The sequence below is a fragment of the Pseudochaenichthys georgianus genome, chromosome 21 (genome assembly GCF_902827115.2).
Source record: "Pseudochaenichthys georgianus chromosome 21, fPseGeo1.2, whole genome shotgun sequence".
NCBI classification, from domain to species: domain Eukaryota; kingdom Metazoa; phylum Chordata; class Actinopteri; order Perciformes; family Channichthyidae; genus Pseudochaenichthys; species Pseudochaenichthys georgianus.
In genome coordinates, this window is record NC_047523.1 from 22,108,351 (window position 1) to 22,127,872 (window position 19,522).

Genomic DNA, 19,522 nt, shown 5'->3' on the forward strand with positions numbered 1-19,522 from the left:
TATACTTTGTTTTTTCTCAGACGGCCAGTGCTGAAGCACCTCTTTTCACCCTCTGTCTGAAACCAGAGCCCAGTCTGCTCTGATTGGTTAGCTGGCAGGCTATGTTGTGATTGGTCAACTGCTTAGAGTTGTCCCACATCTTAGCCTATAACGTGCAATGTGTTGGACTGCCAGCTAATAGAAGGTTGATTGTGATATAGCCATGTTATGTTACATAAGTGAACAAAGGAGTCTAATCGAGGCCACACACTTCGAGCCCCCCCCCCCCCCCCCTGCCTGAAACGCCTCTAAGTGTGTGGGAGAGAAACTCTTCATTATAGTGTTATTCTTTGCAGACCATTTAAATGCACAAAAAACGATTTAACACAGTTCAGGAAAGGTAAACATAATAGGGCCCCTTTAAGTGCGGTGCACCACTATGTTTTCTATTGTGTGACGAGTGTTGCATTTTATATTGCAGTGATACAAACTGCGGCTTATGCTGCTCTAATATTCTAAAATGTTTTCATGTGGCAAGTACCGGAATGACAAGTATCAGTTTAAAGGCTCCATTTGTAAAATATCAAATCGAAAATCTTGTTTTTTGGTCTGACTCATCGGACCTGAAACACTCGAACGTTCTTACAAATGACTGTCTGGGATCATTGATAGGGACAACTCAAAGGCCGGTGCAAAGCAAAACACGCCATCTGTGTGAATCGTTTGACATGAGGACCCACTAAACTCCTGGTATAAGAAAACAACCCTTGAGGTTACTCACAGTACGTTCTGCGAGGCGCCTTGCTGCAGCAGCAGTTTGACGATGGCTGGGTGTCGGTTCCTCACAGCATCGTGGAGTGGAGAGTCATTTTTGTAGCCGGGAGTATTCAACAGGGCCCCCCCTGAGACCAACACCTCCACAACCGGCAGGTGACCCAGGTTACACGCCTCATGCTGGAACAAAGAGTAGAAATGCTCAGAAGTCATCCTGCTGTGCTTTCAAAGAGTTTGAATCGTTTAAATACAGACATGAGCTTGAATCTTTTTATGGGAATGTTTTAGACTGGGTTTGCAGTTCTTTCATGGGGTATTTTGAAAAGATATCAGATGTTACAGCTCAATCACACTTCAATCGTTTTGTAGAATTCAACTCATAAAGAGAAAACTTTCTAAGAAGCAAACTTCAATAATATCCTGACCTGCAGTTCTAAAATTAACATGAAAGAGAGAAGCCGCTTAGTAAAAGTGAATGTTTTAAAAGGTTATGTTTGCTACTTGAATTTGAAGGAAGTAGCAAAGTAAAAGAGGTTTTTTTTTTATCCAGTAATAAGATTGAAGCCATTTAAGCAACTGTACTGTATTCAAGTCTCGGAAGTTTTTTAAACTTTGAAATCCTGAAATAGCTGAGCCGTAAACCACATCACGAAAAAGTATTATGGAAGTGCAAGGGTGGAAGAAAATGTTAATTAGAAAGGTCTAAAAGGGAAAAGAATAATTAATAAATAGAGGTATTTAGCAACAACATTTTGCATTACAACTTAGCATGTTGGTTTACTGGAGAAGATAAATAACAAATGTAAATGTAAGGCAGAATGAAAAGCTGCACTAAATGGGCCTTTGTGTGGAAAATTTCGCTATTGGAGTCTAACAATCCATGAGGTACCTGCATGTAAAAAGCGTATGTTATTCTCAATAAACGCCATAAATCTCTTTTCAAAAAGGAAAAATAAGAACCCACCAGGGTCGAAATGTTAATTACAAATATCAGTATTTATGTGACTGAGGTTTTCCAGACAACAAATAAAGCTTTCGGATGCATCACTAGGTTTATAGGACTTACCAGAGGGGTCCACCCAGCATTATCCTTCAGGTTGGGGTCAGCGCCCTGCTCCAGGAATGCCTTGACAGCCTCCACGTCGCCCTGCAGAACCCAGAGAGGACACAACCCTCAGGTCAGAATTGCAGACCCGTAAACGCAACCTTTCAAACATGGCGGCTGATCCCGGTGTACCAAAGCTCCGCTGTTTATCACACTCCACAGTGGGCCATTGATTATCTTGTCTGGGATCCAGAGGGGGATTACGGCTATGTTTACAAGGATTACTGCAAGACAGTTAATTCTCCGCAGACCGGAACACGGCTGTCTGATCATCTGAAGACTAATATGTTCAACTAAGCGGAACAAACCCTCCAGGAGGAGGACACACTTTAACCATCAGATCAATCATATACATGTATTTTTGTTTTATTGCTGTCACTTGGCTGCATAAACGTTGAAATTGATTTAAAAAGGGGACCTATCATGCAAAATGCACTTTCAGATGTCTTGTATACATAAACATGTGTCCCCGCCCGGTGTGTAAGGGAACTCACAAAGTGTCAGAAAACAAAACCCTCTCTTTTCCTCCGTACCCAAATTCAAATTCAAATTAAAAACCTTTATTTATCCAGGTAAAATCCCATTGAGATCAATGATCTCTTTTTCAAGGGAGACCTGCAGAAATCTCTAAAAACGGCGGTACAACGGAGCTGATCCAGATTTGTGTCCGATGTAATGTAATATCGGAAAAGTGGACCCACGGCCCTATCAGAGACGTTGCTATCAGAAACAATGCTCGACTGTTTTGGAAGTAATATGGTCGTTTACATTAGCAAGCATCGCTAACACTCAGAGCTAACCTCGACTGGAGAGAGTATGTACAAGAAGCAGGAAATAAAAAAAGGAACTCACCTTGCACCAAAAAGCATTTGAGCTCCATACTGTTTCAGAAATAATCTTTGATGTGGTTTGGAACATGATATGGCGTTTAATCGGGGTATAATTCTGACACGCTCACCCTATTTTTCTTTTTTTCAAGCTAAGGACCCTGAACCTGCAGTTCTCTAACAGGCCTGAAATAGAGGGATATGCGGGATGTCTAAAATGCATGATCTGTTTGGTATTTTGAGCAGAACACATCATAGACATGCTTTCATATATCTGAGATCCATAATATTTGCCTAAAAATAGCATAATAGGAGACCTTTAAAGGAATGGTATGCTCATGACACTCATTTAAAAATTTTTATCATCCGATAAAACAGACCAGTCTCTGCCAGTCTCTCTCTTTTTTTTTTTTAATCCGATGACATTATCAGTGATTTTAAACTGATTATATACCGAAATAACATCAACACTGTGGGCGCCGCCATTTCCCGGACGTGACGTAATCCATGCGTTTGGTTTTCGAAGACACGTTGATCTCCATGTTATTTACTGTAGTTTCTCTCTTCAAATATGCCTCACTGTATCGCGAAATATTGCCATAATTCGGATAGGAACAATCCACGGAATGCTCGGTTCCATCTGTTGCCAAAAGGTAAGCATAAGAAGTACATTCGGAGGCAGTGGCTAGCGAAATGTGGCCGACCCGAACTGAGAGATTTACAGGCTCATGTATGCAGCGAACATTTCACATTTCCGGACGACTACTCTGAGAGTATGATCAAACATAACATGGGATTTAAAGAACAACCATTACTCAATTGAGATGCAGTACCATCGGTCTTTCTGGTGTCATCACCGACCAGGACACCAGTTCGGCCAGTAGAGAAATCGCCCTCTGCAAGTGTGAAGCGACGGAGGAGCAGAAGTAGTGCTCGGAGTAAGAATAAGGTATGTTATAGCGCATTTCCATTGCAGCGGCTAGCCCCGTTTTAACGTCCAGGCCAGGACAGTTTTTGGTGGCCTTTCCATATAGCGTAGTACCGACTAGTGTGTATTTCCCCCCAGTTTTTCCGGCCCCATAAAATCGTGATTCTATGGCCAGGGACAACGAAGCTGAGTATGCTAAACTATAGAGAGGGAATCGCTAGCAAGGGTGGTACTACATGCATACATATAGTATCTTATATCATCTTCCCATTATACACACATGCATTTCCAAACATTTGGACTACCTATGTTGCAAATGTATTATCTTTTCAATTTACACACGGCATCTATTGCACGTCTGTCCGTCCTGGGAGAGGGATCCCTCCTCTGTTGCTCTCCCTGAGGTTTCTCCCATGTTCCCTTTAAACTGTGGGTTTTCTTCGGAAGTTTTTCCTTGTACGATGTGAGGGTCTTAGGACAGAGGGTGTCGTATTGTCATACTGATATGTATGGCTGAATTCCCCCATCCAATCTCTTCACATTGGTCAAAACTTGTTCCTCTGCTGACGAGTCCGAACTGAAATACTCCACCATGTTTCCGTGTGTTGACAAAGTGAACGCATGGATGACGTCACGACCATCACGTGACTACTGAAAATGGCAAACATGGCGGCGGCCAGACGGAATATACAGGTCTTGATAAAAAAGAGCTATAAAATCATTATTTACCGGGGAATATCGCTGATTTCTTCAGGGTATGGTTTAAACATAACGTTTCACTAAATACTGAAGTTTTGATTAATTATCTAATGAGTGGACCATTCCTTTAAGGAAAGGATCTTGAAACCTCCCCACCTTTATAGCAGCTAGATGGAGCGGAGATTCTCCCTTGTGGTTCCTCTTCATGACTGCAGGGATCCCCGAGGGGGGCCGTCCAACAGACGCACTGGGAGAACGGGGAGACCTTCTTCCAGCTGGGGATGGGACAATCGGGCTGGCGCCTTTCTCTTTTCTTGAGTTTTTGACACTTTTATCACCTTTGGGGCTAGTCGAAAAAGGGCTCAGGACAGCTGGAGACATCTGGGATCTCCCCCGCCTGCCTGGGGAAGCCCTTGGCCGTTTTGGTGTGGTCTCCAAAGTGGCACCCTCCTCCTCCAGTCTGGATCTCTTTGGTGAATGCTTTAGGGGAGATTCGTCAGGACGTTTTTCAGGAATCTGAGTGTCAGGCGGTGACTTGTCGACACTGTCTGTCATTTCCTGACCAGGCGGTGTTTGGTCATTCAGTACACAGCTGCTGCCTCCTGAGAGACTCTCCCTCGTGGTGCCGAGGTCATCAGTGCTCCCCTGTGGCACTTCAGTCAGAGTCTCGTCAGACATGACAACGGGGCTTAGGAAGGTAACTCTTTTGCTGGACTTTCTGGGCCCTTCATCGCGGGACAGCTCATTTTCCTCTAAAGCATCCATCTTCTCGGTAATCTCCCATTTATGGTTTATAGCCTCCAGCCTGTTCTTCTTTATCTGATGCCTGCTTAGTATCCGTGGGGCCCTCATGGGCACACGCGCCATCACCTCACAGCTCGAAGCATTTCGCTTAGTTCTCTTCTTCCCTTCTTCATTTTTGCTTCGTTCAGGAGAGGAAGAGCCTGAGTCTTGGGAGGACGAGGTGAAATTGAAAACTGACAAGTCCTGAGGTGGAGCAGTAAGGGCGTCTGGCTGTGCTGCGGCTGTTTCTCCAGAAGACGTGCTCTCCGCTACGGTGACCTCTGAAGGCTTCTCCACGGTGCAGCGGACCTTGCGGCTTCGGGGGCTGAACCAGATCTTGATGTTTTTCTTGTGTTTGAGGACAGGACTATGAGGTGGAGTTTGGATCTCAGCTAGAGACGTCTCTGCTCGAGAGGTGGGAGGAAAAACAAAAACGGGTTCAACAAAAGTTCCTTTACTGCAGCAACTATAGAAAAAATATATTTCAAAAAGGCTCCTTGTATTTTTAATAACCTAGAATCTGTTGAGATGACAAGGGAATAATATCAAACCTGAAAATTATGCAAACTAATAATAAAGACATTTGACATAAGTAGTGGTTAATTCCATAGCTATTTCTTAACTTTAGACAGCCTGCAGATGCTTTAACATTTCTATTACACGGCTCATAAAGTTGCCTTGTAGTTATCTTCTCAAAACTGAGACCTACTTGCAAAACTAGACCCTGCAATAGTTAATTGAATCATATAATTACTGTCATTACCAGGGTGCCGGAAGGGCGATAAGAAGATAATAAAGCACAGGAAAAAGCCACTAATACTTTCATTCAGAGATTAGATTGGCGGAGGAAAATGTTAAATGTTTCAGTCATCGAATGAAGCTGCTCTGTAATGGCTTCCGTCTACCTGGTTGTTCTGTGGGATTGAGCAGGGACTCCAACCCGCTGAAGAGATGTATGATGCTGCTGAGCTGCTTGTTGATTTGAATGTCCTTCACCCACGCAGGACTCTGACACACTACGCAGCCATCTCCGGCCCCGGGGCCCGCACAGGACCTGAGCAATATACAAAGTTTGGATTAGGAGTTCAATCACTACCCGGTTCAGTAAGAAGAAACACAATGAGCTTATCGATTCACCTTTTAAGACTATTCATGAAGAGAAGGAATAAATTGAGGCTAAAGTTTGTGCCTAATAGGGACATTAATTCCCTCAAGACTTTCAACACTGCAAACCATGCATGCATTGCCAACAAACCACGCTAATGCCATGGAAATCCAGCACTTCATCTGCAAAATAAATGAGCCCCTTAACAAGAAAAATGTTAAGGGTGGTGGGTCCTCCCTCCCCTTCAAAGCCTGATAGGGATGTATGTGTACAAAACTCTGCAAACTGATATTTGCTGGGTCCAGGCTCAAGGGCGTATGGCACTCTCAACTCTTTCAAGGACATGCCGGGGCCCTGCCTGTCTGTAGCTTTGCCGATATCTGTGTTGATAGGTAATACACTGAACACAAATATAAATGCAACACTTTTGTTTTTGCTCCCATTTTTCATGAGATGAACTCAAAGATCTAAAACATTTTCTATATACACAAAATAACCATTTCTCTCAAATATTGTTCACAAATCTGGAAACAATCTGTGATAGTGAGCACTTCTCCTTTGCCGAGATAATCCATCCCACCTCACAGGTGTGGCATATCAAGATGCTGGTTAGACAGCATGATTATTGCACAGGTGTGCCTTAGAATGGAGCCATACACTTTTAGTTACACCCGTGTCTGAAAACTGTCCACCATAAGACACATCTAATATCATTGAGCATGTTACGGTAAAATATATTTAGTTGAGGTTACATTACCTGCACAGCATATGCTCGCACATTCCTAGACACACAGGCTCCGTCATTACATTTGAGCTGGAAGAGGAGAAAACATTTTAAAGTGGTCAGTACAGTCAGAGTAGGCAATACCAATATTTTGGTCTGTAAAAAGATGAATGGTCTATACTTGTAGCTGAGAGGTTGTACTTTGATTGGATAATGGTGCTAGGTAAGAGGTCAAGTTGTTAGAATTCATCCACTGCGGACTATGAATGTCAAAAGAGTTATAGAGATGTTTTGTTCCATAACCACTAGGGATGGGTATCGTTTGAAATGTATCGATTCCGATTCTGCTTATCGATTCCGGTTCTTATCGATTCCCCGTTTCAATTCCAAAATTGTAAAAGAAAGAGGTCAAAAGCAATAGCTGTTCTTTATTTTAACTGAGCTATGCCTGTTGCAAGCTATTAACAGGCATTACACTATTAACGGCCCGCTGACAACAGGCCGCTCTGTGATTCTCCAGAACACACAGATTAGATGGCGAGTCCGTCTTTACCCTGTATTCCACCGGGTCACCGCGGCGCAGACGGACCCGGTGGAATACAGGATCTACCGCGTTTAGGAACCGTTAAGCAGAACCGTTAAGCAGAACCGAAATTGTGTATTTTGTATGGGTACCCGGCATTTTGTTATCGGTTCTCATCTGGAACCGAGTTTCGGTTCCCAACCCTAGTAACCACTTCCCTTTGGAAATACAAAGCGCCACTGTGAAATGTGTAGTCTATGCTGTAAAAACAAAAAGCTAAGAAGATTCTCAACTCCAAAGGAGGGTGGTTGTCTACCAATCCTTCTAAAGAGATCATCCTGAGGAGCGGCACCACATCATTCCCACCCTCATCCACCTCCACTGGTTGCCGGTCAAGTTCCGCATAACTTATAAAGTCCTCCTCCTGACCTACAAGTCCCTCCATGCCCTTTCCCCCCAGTACCTATCGGACATCCTCCACCCACATGCCCCACCCCGGAACCTGCGGTCTTCAGACTCTGGCCTGCTCACCATCCCCCGCACCAAACTGAGAACCTTCGGGGACAGAGCCTTCAGCGTGGCAGCCCCCACCCTCTGGAACGCTCTCCCTGCGGAGATTCGCAACATCCCCACACTGGACGCCTTCAAAAGGGCCCTCAAGTCCCATCTGTTCATCAAGGCCTTCGGCCCTTAAATCGATCTGTTGTTTTGTATGTCTGACCTTTGTTTTGTTTGTCCTTGCCCTATTCCTGTAAAGCGACCTTGGGTCCCTTGAAAGGCGCTATAGAAATATCAGTTATTATTATTATTAGTCTGATCTTAACCTTGCGTCAGATATTCTGACTTTTCAAACTCTTTCCATCAGGCTGGAGGTAATAAAGCATCCTAGCATCCCGACTGTTACATGTCCATTTCCTCCACACAGATATGTTAACATGCTGCTATATCTTACCACTCAAACCAAATAAACCCACCATTTCCAAATCACACAAATACTTACTGTTTACACTGTGACCTTTCTGCATGTATTTACTGTAGTCCAACTATTCAATTCTTATATCCACAATTTTATTTTAAGTGCAGTTTCGTTTGCACAAAATGCCATCTTTTCACTCCTCAGGCCAAACCGATGAGTAGGCTATGTGTAGTACTGTCATGTGTATGTATGTATGTTAGTTCTGCATTCATTTGTAGTCACTTGGTCACATAACATGAAACCTTTCGGGAAAAAAAAAACACGACTTTTTAATAATTTAAAGCTAGGTTTTACATAAAAAGATTTCTGTAGGCTTTGAAAACAATGAGATATGTTTCATTTAAATATTCAGATTAAATAAAAGTAGCACTAAAATTCCAATAAAAAAAAGAGGCGTGACTTTTCTTTCCAGTGTTGTAACAATGCATCTATTTCCCAAAAATAAGATATTTCCTTTTCAATAAACAGCAGCATCCTAATAACATGAACATGTTTAGCATTTTTTATAATATGAAACTGAGAGGGGGGAATTGAGTAATGTCAAACATATAACTTAAATCTAACCTGCAATTTACTTTCCTGCTGTGACTCACCGTACAACCCTACTCTGAATAATAAAATAGAATTTGTTTTCAATTTAGCAGACACTAAACGCGCACGTTAATCACCGTGCTCTGCCCATAGAAAACGCTTCAATTAAAGTTATTACAATCAGGTGAGGACGTTGACAACTTAAACGTGTGCTGAGCATAGTGTAGGCATCGTCTTCTAGGGGTTTACAGTAGGTTAATCGACTAGTTGTAACGTGTGTTTATTCTTTGTTTACCTTTAGGCAAAACATGATGCTACATTACCTCCCGAAGGTAGCGTTACATCACTTCTACGTGACAGTAACTTTAACGTAAACTTACCATTTGGAGCAAAGCAGAAGTTGTCGAAAGTTCGCAACCGCCTCCTTAGTGTTCTTCCAATCCTGTGTAGGAACGACGACATCATATTCCATTATCATAGGATTGTATGTGTCTGCTTTGTTTTTATTCTGCTACCTACCTACTCAAGCTTGCACAACAAGCCGAGTATGCTTCCTGTATACTTGCATCTCCCGCCAAAGATTTACGGAAGTCAGATGACGCAAGTTCCGGTGCGGTTTGCAATAAAACAATATAACATGCAAATATATATTAATGACATCAAACAATCCTTGTTCGTTTGTATCAAGTGTCGGATTTTTTTTAATTTAGTAACCAGTTTTATTTTTTTTCTTGTAGCCTTTTTGAATTAGCTTGAATTTACAATATTGTGAAACAAGATGTATGGGTAGCCTACCACTTTACAATAAGACTACGTGTTAGTTAGCACAAATGTTTGACGAAATAAGCTATATGTGTTTATGAACAGGTAAGATAAAATATTTTGGAATATCAACTTACAACCAGTTTGATTGGCAGTTTTCCTGTGATTCCAGTTATAATACTTCAGTACAAAGGATGTATTGAATAATTTAAGTGATATAATGTGTACCATGATGTGTACACATATCAATCATTAGTCAAAACAGGGCTACATTTGATTTAATTATAAAAGGTATAATATGTGGTAAACTGAAGAGCCGTTTGGGAGCCGAAAGAGCCGGCTGGAAATAAATCCTATAAGCTTTTAAGACATGAGATAAACAGGGCAACTGTGGTTGAAGAACTGGCTTGCCAAATAGTGAGCCCACATTTACCTGTCTAAGTCTATATTGGCTGCTTAGCTTACTTTGTCTTCTTCATCAGCCAGCATCAGGGGCCGTCCCTTAGCATAGGCTGTATAGGTGAATGCTAAGGGCGCATCAACCCATCGGGGGCGCAAAGAATTGAAAAAGAAAAAAAAGTTAGACTTTTTTTTTAAAACGGCTCGGCCCAGCCCCAGTAAAAACCAGAGGTTTATGTGAAATTGTTCTTTTCTTAAAATAATGGTTTTAGTGTGCAATTATAGGTTTTAATTTTGTGTGGGTGTTAATTTAAAATAAATCAAACACCCAAAAAACGTATAGGCCTACAGCTTCTGTGTGCTTTTATTAACATTGGAATTTACTGTGTAAGCGGCTGTGGGGGGGGGGGGAGCTTTAGAGAGCTCTCCTGAAAGACTGAGCAGCTCTGATAAACTCAGCTCAGTGAGGTAAAGGCACACCTTTATATGATCATTATAGTTATAAAAAAATAAGAGAATAGATGAAAAACAGGTATAAAATACTATATGACAGTACAACATCTAGGGCAGCAAATTGGTCAGGGCCAGCCCTGGCCAGCATCCTTGGTATCTGTTGTTCACTGAGTTGATTCTCGCTAAGTAGCCATTATAAGGCTTAGTCATCTTGCCAAATAGTGAGCCTGTGTTGATGTTTGACAACTATGTTATAACTGGTTTATAAATGGTTCTTAATGATTAATAAAGTGTTTACAACCTAATTATAAACCCTTTATGAATCCTTTATAAGGGTAGTCTTATTGTAAAGTGGTACCGATTTATGTAAACTCCAAGATCAGTTTTAATGTCATAAAGTGGCCTCTATCACATTTGTATACACTCTGGCCCAAAACAGAGAGCCCTTGGACCCAAAGTTCACCGCATTTAAAAAGGCCAAATGAAAATCTCATTGGAGTCATATTCAAAACATAACAAATCAGCTAGACTGAGGTGGCAGGTCGACCATAGGGGTACAAATATAATATGTATAAGATTTATAAGTGAAACATGTACAATATCTAGGCTAAAGACAGCAGCTGCATTTGAAAATAGCTTTATTAGAATAGTAAAAATAGGCAGGGTACATTAAGAAAATGTGGTCCATAGGCATGAAAAAAGTCCACATTCAGGATGTTCGTTTGACAGTAGGCACAATAACATGTATATAAGTGTTAAAATAATATACAACATTTGTATACAATATGTATATTTATTGTGTGATTGCTTTAAGATTATGTAAAATTCAGTTTTTCCAAAATTACATTCAAATGAAAATTATTCTTAATAGTAAATGTTGGGGAAATATTTTCCAAGGCCCATAACTTTGACCCAGTTTATCAGTTCAAACTGTCCTGACTGAGCACACACCTGTAACCTTGGCTGCTGTGCTCTCAGTGTTCTGTCTCCCTGTTCCTGCCTGTTGGCGTCAGCTGATAGAGGTGTTATGATTTTATCTTGTTATGCAGCATGTGGATGATGCTCTCGGACTAGCTAAATACATGGGTCTGGGGTAGAGTTCTTCAGATTTGACGTGGCAACTCTACCGTGAAGTCAGAACCTCTGGCTCTTGGACTTGTGATGTGAATCCTCCGGCCGAACCTCCTAAATAAACCATCAGTGTTTGACATCAAAGCTCCTGCTCTTCCCGTGTCTCCTTCATGATGAGTCGGTGACTCCCACTGCATTGCTACACAGAAGTTTCCCCCACAGTAAATACAGTGTTTTTCATTTGCTAAACAATGCCCAAACCACAAAGATAAAATAATAGCCTACACATATAATGTTATCCTTCATAAATAATGAGATCCAAAGAATAAAGGTAAACAGGTGTGAACCATTTAGACAGGAAACTTCATTAATCAACATTTTATATTTGCGCTTGTATGCAAATGTTAATTTGTAATTGTGTTAACATTATCATTTTATTTGACTAAGTATAAACATGTATGTTACCGTGTATGTGATCAGTCATGACACTTTCAAGAAATAATCAGTATTTTTGAAACATTAACTCTTTTTTTCACCATATATATTAAGAGAAGATTTACTTTAAACAAATGGTATTTCATTTCACAGTAGACGCAGACAAAAAGCAGGAAAATATGGCAGTTGTTTCTAAATGTCTACTGCCTTGATGGAGTCCAGGCCATCAGATCCGTCTTCACTGTTCAGTGAAATAGATTCCATGGCGATGTTTCCCAGGGCGAAGTTGATGAAGACCTGTGAAGGTGCAGGAACAATGTAACTGTCAGTCCGATATAAAAGATAGTTATTTTTCTGTGAACCGATTCGAGTGAATCTGCTGGTCAGTTTCCCTCAACGCCCCCTCTTTTCACTCTTCTTATGGTATCTTCCAGTCCCAGAGCCCCAAAATGGAAAAGTAGTTGAAGAATATCAGCACTGGCTGCATATTAGGCTCACGGATTCTCTCCCCAACTCATATTCCATTTATCCTCCCTCAGGCAGACCCTCTGTCAGTTTCCTTCTCCCTCCTTTAGTTTAAACTCTCAAACATAGTCTCTCACTCAGCTTTCTTCTGTCCCTGCTCCCCCTCCTAGCCTCTCTCTTTACTTCTCTCATCTCCTGTCCCTTTTTTCTGTCCCTCGCTGCCATCCACCCACCCTCTACAAAGCCGCACACTAGTCCCCCCCTCTCACTCTATTTATGTCCTGTCTCTTTTTCTTACCTCGTCCAGTGTGGTCTGGCTCACAGAGAAGTGTTTGATCTGCAGAGCATTCTTGTTGGACTCCAGCTGGTCGAAGATGTCAGCCACCCCTCCTGGAGCAGTTGGTACGTGGTACTCTACCATAGTGGAGTGCTGGTCCTGTGTGTTGACAAAGAAGGGGCAATTAGATATTCTGAAATATGCTCTCTGTGTTAACACAATTCATAGTGAAGAGCAGTGTATACCAACATAGGCAAATTAAACTTTGCACCTCAATCCTGAAATAATAGCTGGGATCAAAATACCACAAAGGCTCCCTACATGTTCCTCGGAAACTAATCATACGTACAACCAAAATGCCCTACAATGTATACTTTGCATTCTTTTCCCTCTTCTCTACCAAGTACCTGCAACTACTTTGGATTGCTGGCAGAACTCACCTTGAGATAAGTGCTGGGGAATCGACTTCGCATGAAGACAGTGATTGCCTCAGCGTCACAGGAGGCATCTGCCAAGTACATCTTCACAGTGAACCCGCTGCCGAACCTGCACAAAGGAGATTTTGCGAACAAAGCACTGTGTTATTACATGTCTGAGGGGTGGGGGGTACATGGCTACACGTACAATTGAGCATTCAGTTGCACAAAGAGCCACAGGAGAGGGGGAAATGGAGGTTATGTGCGCAGGGCGGAGAGAGCGGTAATGGCTGAATTGGGATTTGAGTAGAGGTCACTAACCTGTTCTTAATGTGCTGCAGGGAGCCCAGGCAGCAGAACTGACCTTTCACCATGATGGCAAGACGGCTGCACAGAGCCTCACACTCCTCCATGCTGAGAGACAGAGACAAAGAGAGAAAGATTAAAGGTCACACTTGGAGCCTTTGAGCATACAGTAATGAGCAGTGCCTGTGGTCACATAGAAATAATAACATTTAGTGCTTATTCTTGTTGTTTTCTACAGTATAACCTGAAATTGTATTCCTTATCCTTACATCGTGTATTCAAAAACAAAAGCATTTGATCAGGGATGAGTGACTGAGCAGGTGTATGTATTTGAAGCTAACCTGTGAGAAGTGAGGACCACGGCACATTTTCCTTTCACTTCTTCAGAGATGATTTTCCACAGGTGACGCTTTGTGCGAGGGTCCATGCCGGAGCTCGGTTCATCCTGCAGAGAGAGGAAGAGTGAGGAGAAGTTAGAAATGTGTGTGGAAGAGGTAAAGGAAGGTTGGAATCACGACACAGACATAAAGGGAAAACAATGAGGTTGGAAAAACAAGGGCAGGGTGAACAAGAAAGAGTAAACACAAATACATAATTGCACAAAAGCAAGGAAGATGGGAGGCCAAGTGCTACAGGGAAAGTAAATAAGGGGAAGGTAAGAGAAGAAATGAAGACGAGACAAGAGGCAGAGGGAAGCTTCAAGAGGATGGGGAAATTAAGAAGACACACAGAGAAAACAAAATGTAAGGATACAGTTGAGAACAGGAAGGAGAGAGAGGAAGAGAAGATAGGATTTGATAAAAGGTAGAAACAAAGTTGAAAGCTAACAGGGAAGACCACCCTTGGGTGAGCCCGAGGAAACAGACTAATTAACTAGATATGAGATCTGACAAGGCTTGGGGATCAATATCTACTTCACTTCAAAGACCCTTTCAGGAGGAACAATAGTATATGGTTTAATATTAGCTGTCTTGTGGACGGTTAGGCAATTAAATGGGCAGCTAAAGCGGCGACAACGGGCGGTTCCTCACCAGGAGAAGGATTTTAGGATGTCCGATGAGAGCCAGCGCAGTGGAGAGCTTTCTGCGGGTGCCGCAACTGTAACCGTCAGTAATGATGTCTTTATGGTAGCTCAGCTCCAGCCTCTTCAGCAGGTAGTTCACCACCTTTTAAAATAAAAACATGCAGGGGATTAGGCAGTGGTAGAACAAAAATAATGAACATCACATGAGAAAAAAGGTTTACTGTTTGAAAAGATAAAACATAATAGTAGTTTAACTCTTATCTTCCTTATCCCTGCAGATCACAGAGGTTTACTTTATTCACATCTCACAGGTGCTTTATGCTATCACTTAGATGTTCAATGAATGTGTCAATCAATTAGTCCACATGACATTGTATTGTTGTTTTCTGTTTCTGTTTTAATTGTGAGTGTTTTTTTTTAACCCCTGTCAAAAGCAGTTATATGGAGACTGCAGTTTTAATTGGTAAAGAAAATGTATAACTACAATAGTTGATCCTATTTTAATGTAGTACATATTATTAGGGGGTTGGGGCATTCTGTCAGTCATTTTCTGAAGACACAGGATTCATCATTATGCTATCTCTACTTTTGTTTTACACCATGTGCAAGTTAAGTATACATTTCCTAAAACAATAAAAATCGTATGACTTGCAATTACATCACAAATGATATTTTGAGAAGAAATAGTTTGACGTTAGACTATATGACTTTTGTTTCGTACAGTAGTTTATCCTTGAATGTGTTGTAGGGATGAGATTAAATGTAGTTACATTTAGGTTGTCTTCTTATTACTAGGTTTTCATCTTAAGAAGGCAAAGGAAACCTCCGACCTGCGCAACCAATCAAGAAAATATGTAATGGTTTTGCCGTTATACACTGGGAGTCAGTAGGTGTAATGGCTGCTCTGCATGGCTCTAGGACCATAAAGGAATATGAGGCAATTTCATAGAACTGTATGCTGCTCCCTATAGTTTCATGCACATGAGGAGAAAGTCAATGCCCCTTACTGTGTCTCGTGCAGATCGAAACAAAACCAGACCTTTAAAGGAAGGTGATTTTCAGTCCCTTCAATCTATCAATTTGAGGACATCTCTCAGGAGAAAGAATTCCAATATACCACCACCACGCATACAACTGAGGAGCTGCAGGAAAGGTGCATTTATAAAAAAGCTGAAAAGGATGCACTACAACTCATTGGCTATTTGATATTCAAAGTGAATTTCTCTTATTGCCTCCTGTTAATATGTCAGCTGCAATGTAATCAACTGAGGTTTCTATCTGTCCCACTCCCATGCATATTTCATTGTGTTTGTAAACCAACAATGAATTTACTTTGTGACTTTATTCAATCTGAGCTCCACGCTGTCCTGGGGCTGCAGCTTTATGGAAAAGGAACTGACACAGCATAATATATTTGGTGCGTATCAATTTGTTCTCCGTGTTAAACCTCATTGAAAACAGGACTCAAACAAATGAATGGCTCATATCTGTTTCAGTTGCTTTAAAATCTCTATGCTGAACTATTAACCATTAGCAAGCTGTAAATAGTGGTTCTTTCAGAAAAAGCTAGAGGTGATTATCCATCGGTTAGCTTTAGCATTATTTGTTTCCTATCAGTTGCAAGGTTGGGGAAGCAGATCAATGACGCGAGCCAATGCAGTAGATAGCTGTTCACGTAAGAGTATATGCTTATACAAGTGACTTGATACATGTCCATAAAATCAAGGTAATCCCACAAAATGATATGAACACTTGTGTGGTGTAAGACAAGAGGATGTTTTTTAAAGGTCTATACATATAACTGTTTTATGTTGAGCCTCAGAAAAATGTAATTGTGACGGGAAAAACTAATTATCTGCTTTTTCTCTGTGGAGCCCTTTATATAGAATTCCCTCATCCAGGCTATTGGAGCACAGTGTAGAACAGGGATGGGCAACTTTGATGGTGGTGGGGGCCACATAATTGATGTACTGGCCACCAGGGGGCCGCAGATTCACTTGGAACACACACACACATTCCATGTATTGTATGTAATTATTAACAAATATACTAAGTCTGACATCTTCATTGATATTTTACAATCTTTCAGGGAACATCCTCTAATAAGCTCACTAAATATCAGTTCACAGAAATGTTATTTAATTTGTACAAGTGGCATGTTTGTATTGAACAGGTTATTTAACAGTGGAATAAAACTATTGGAAAGCACGGAAAATGTGTGTGCATTGAGATTAACCATTAAGATGACATAAACATGAACACTAACCCGGACATTAGTTGTCTAACTTGAACCTAAGACACGTGTAGCCTGTATCTGCATTCCCCTTATTCCACAATAAGGGGAATGTCAACACAGACACCTGTCAGCCCGCACTCTGCTGTTCCTCAGCGCCAGCATTTTAAATCATGTACGCAGCTCGCAACGTAACTAGGAGTCTAGTGGACGGTATCAGTACTACAGGTAAAACAGTAATTTGTTTTGTTTTAATTAATTACGTTGTTCATAAATTAATCTGAGGGCTGCAAAAAGAGGAGGTGGGAGCCGCCATTTGCCCATCCCTGGTGAAGAACATAACCTGCTGTAGACAATACAAAGTATCATCAGCAAGCGCTTTGAGCACTGGAAAAGCGCTATAATAAATGTAAGGAATTATTCATTATTAAGTATGATAAACCCAGGCAATGTAGCATGAACCTGAATGGTTAACATCAAAATGTATACATATTTTTGCTTTAACGTTCACTCATAAAAGACGCTTTCTATCACCTTTGATGTTACAGCTCATTAAGCCTGACACAACCATGTCAATGCAAAATGATTCCATTAAGGCTTGTCTCATTATCCACAGATAGGGGACTCTCAGCCGGAGACAACATAATAGGAACTCTATATATAACCTCATCTTTGTGAATTATCCCGACATCGATGCTGTGGCCATTATAACCATTGTTGTCACTGTGCTGACCAGAGAAGAGGAGCTCTAACAACCGCAGTGCTGCCGATTAGAGCCTGACAGATCCATGTCTGTGCTCAACTATCTGCGTAAGTAAGTGTGTGTCTGAGCATTGTTGCACATCTGTGTGTGATGCTGTCTGTGAAATTACTGAGAGTGTCAGACCCAATCTATGTTTTGTGCTTCTGCAACCAAAGTTGTAAAATGGTGTCGAGAGAGAAAGAGAAATAGATTTTTTTTCTGCATACAATTATGACTTGTCACCGCCACACATTTTTCACACGCTTCAGAACTTTTTATTTTCTGTTTCTTTGTGAGGGGAAAAAAAGTCGAGATGGAAAATCAGAAATCACATCATCTGTGATTGGTTGTTCTGGTGGGTTCCTCTCATGTCGGCAGCAGCAGCAGCAGCAGCAGCAGCAGCAGCAGCAGCAGCAGTTTAAGACAGACACACTCAGTAATCACCACAGAGGCAAGATTGATTAGTTCTCAGAAAGATAAATGGAAGAATGGGGGTAAAGTGACACGTCAAATGAGATCCTCTCATCATCAAAGTATTGTTTAAATGTAAATGTGTGTGCATGGAAGCAAATGGCATCAGCTTGATTCTGAAGTTTGGCTTGCGCGCGCTGACAACAAAAGCTTTCCTATTTCGCCCCAGATAGTGCAGCTTTCAGCACACATCACTCATCACTAGCCTGTGATTTAGTATGCATGGGAGCATCAACAGTTACCAGTCCTGCAGTGGGGGTGCACCTATAAATGTATATCAGATCCAGTGTCATTTTGCGGATGCTGTTGTCACTACCCCGAGCTTTAAAAAACACAGTGTGCAGCGTTTCCTTACCCCGTCTATCTCCTTCTTTGAGATGCCTCGAATGCGAGCATAGAAGTACAAGTGCTCTTTTCCTGTGAGCAGATCGTCCAATGCATCCACCTGGGGACAGTAGCCGATGTTAATTCCCTCGTTTCGGCACTCCATGATGTCTACCAAGCGCCTGGGGAAGAAAAAGACACATTCTCTTTAATGGTCTCCTTTAATGGTCTCCAGCACATGGTGTAGGGCAGATGGACATGTAGGGTGCTCTACGGCTCTGCTGCCTGCTGGGAATACCCATCTTAAAAACAGAGCTTTTAAAAGGAGTACCGTTGTTGATACTTGTATAGGAGATTCTGAGATATTGATATGAAACACAGCTGCTACTCGCTAAAACCCAAATCGTTTATGTTCACATCTTCGCTGATGGGAGGCAATAACGTCCCTCATTTGTGGATAATTGCTAATTTAATCTAGGATTCATTAGATGGAGTAGATTGGGCACCTGTAGAAATTGAATGAAATCTTTGTGCTGTGATTGCTTCTGTCGTGTTCTCTAAAGTAATTTTCATAAAACATTTTCAAGCTGGCCGGAATATATTTTAAGTAAACAACTTTTAACTTGATTTATTTAGGAATGGGCATGCAGTGTGTCAACAGAAGGGAAAGCAACAGGGTGAATATGGCCTGCTGCCAGTGACTATAAAGCTTTAACCATAACAAATGATCAAATATATTTTGGGGGAAATTAGCATTTTTGTACTGTTACATAACCCTGCCACATTTATGTGTTCAGTGTACAGGTAAGATCTATTTCTGACTATAAATACAAGGTAAACTATATTGAAGTAAAGGGATGGCAAAAACAAATCGATATTTTTACTCAAAAGTTAAGAGGCACTAAACACAAGTTCTTAAGATGTCATGCTATGCTGAAGTTTATAATGAATTAATTCATGATCAGCTTACCCATCCCGGTCCCTGATCTGTGCGGTGCCGTCCGTCGGGCTCACATCTCCTGTCAGCATCTTGAAGGTGGTTGTTTTTCCAGCTCCGTTTACTCCCAGAAGGCCAAAACACTGTAATTGGACACACACTGCTCAGTAACCCTGAGGCATTTGTCCCTTATATAGTACCATAGTGTTATGATTTCCCTAAGTTCCCATAGATAAGGAAAACAGAGTAACAC

At 41.4% G+C, this 19,522-nt stretch overlaps 2 protein-coding genes across 2 annotated transcripts in view; both read right to left on the bottom strand.

Annotated features, from left to right (window-relative positions):
- bard1 (BRCA1 associated RING domain 1) overlaps window positions 1–9,505 on the bottom strand; it is a 32,077-nt gene extending 22,572 nt beyond the window's left edge. The window contains exons 1-6 of the mRNA XM_034110175.2: window positions 9,335–9,505; window positions 6,958–7,014; window positions 6,001–6,149; window positions 4,469–5,499; window positions 1,820–1,900; window positions 761–933 (exon numbers count right to left, since the gene is read on the bottom strand). Of these exons, the coding sequence (XP_033966066.1) occupies window positions 761–933; window positions 1,820–1,900; window positions 4,469–5,499; window positions 6,001–6,149; window positions 6,958–7,014; window positions 9,335–9,432 (1,589 nt within the window). The 5' untranslated portion in view covers window positions 9,433–9,505. The remainder of the gene's footprint in view (window positions 1–760; window positions 934–1,819; window positions 1,901–4,468; window positions 5,500–6,000; window positions 6,150–6,957; window positions 7,015–9,334) is intronic.
- Window positions 9,506–11,210: 1,705 nt separating this feature from the next.
- abca12 (ATP-binding cassette, sub-family A (ABC1), member 12) overlaps window positions 11,211–19,522 on the bottom strand; it is a 64,021-nt gene continuing 55,709 nt past the window's right edge. The window contains exons 49-56 of the mRNA XM_034110277.2: window positions 19,303–19,412; window positions 18,364–18,514; window positions 14,570–14,704; window positions 13,880–13,983; window positions 13,554–13,646; window positions 13,257–13,362; window positions 12,838–12,975; window positions 11,211–12,371 (exon numbers count right to left, since the gene is read on the bottom strand). Of these exons, the coding sequence (XP_033966168.1) occupies window positions 12,267–12,371; window positions 12,838–12,975; window positions 13,257–13,362; window positions 13,554–13,646; window positions 13,880–13,983; window positions 14,570–14,704; window positions 18,364–18,514; window positions 19,303–19,412 (942 nt within the window). The 3' untranslated portion in view covers window positions 11,211–12,266. The remainder of the gene's footprint in view (window positions 12,372–12,837; window positions 12,976–13,256; window positions 13,363–13,553; window positions 13,647–13,879; window positions 13,984–14,569; window positions 14,705–18,363; window positions 18,515–19,302; window positions 19,413–19,522) is intronic.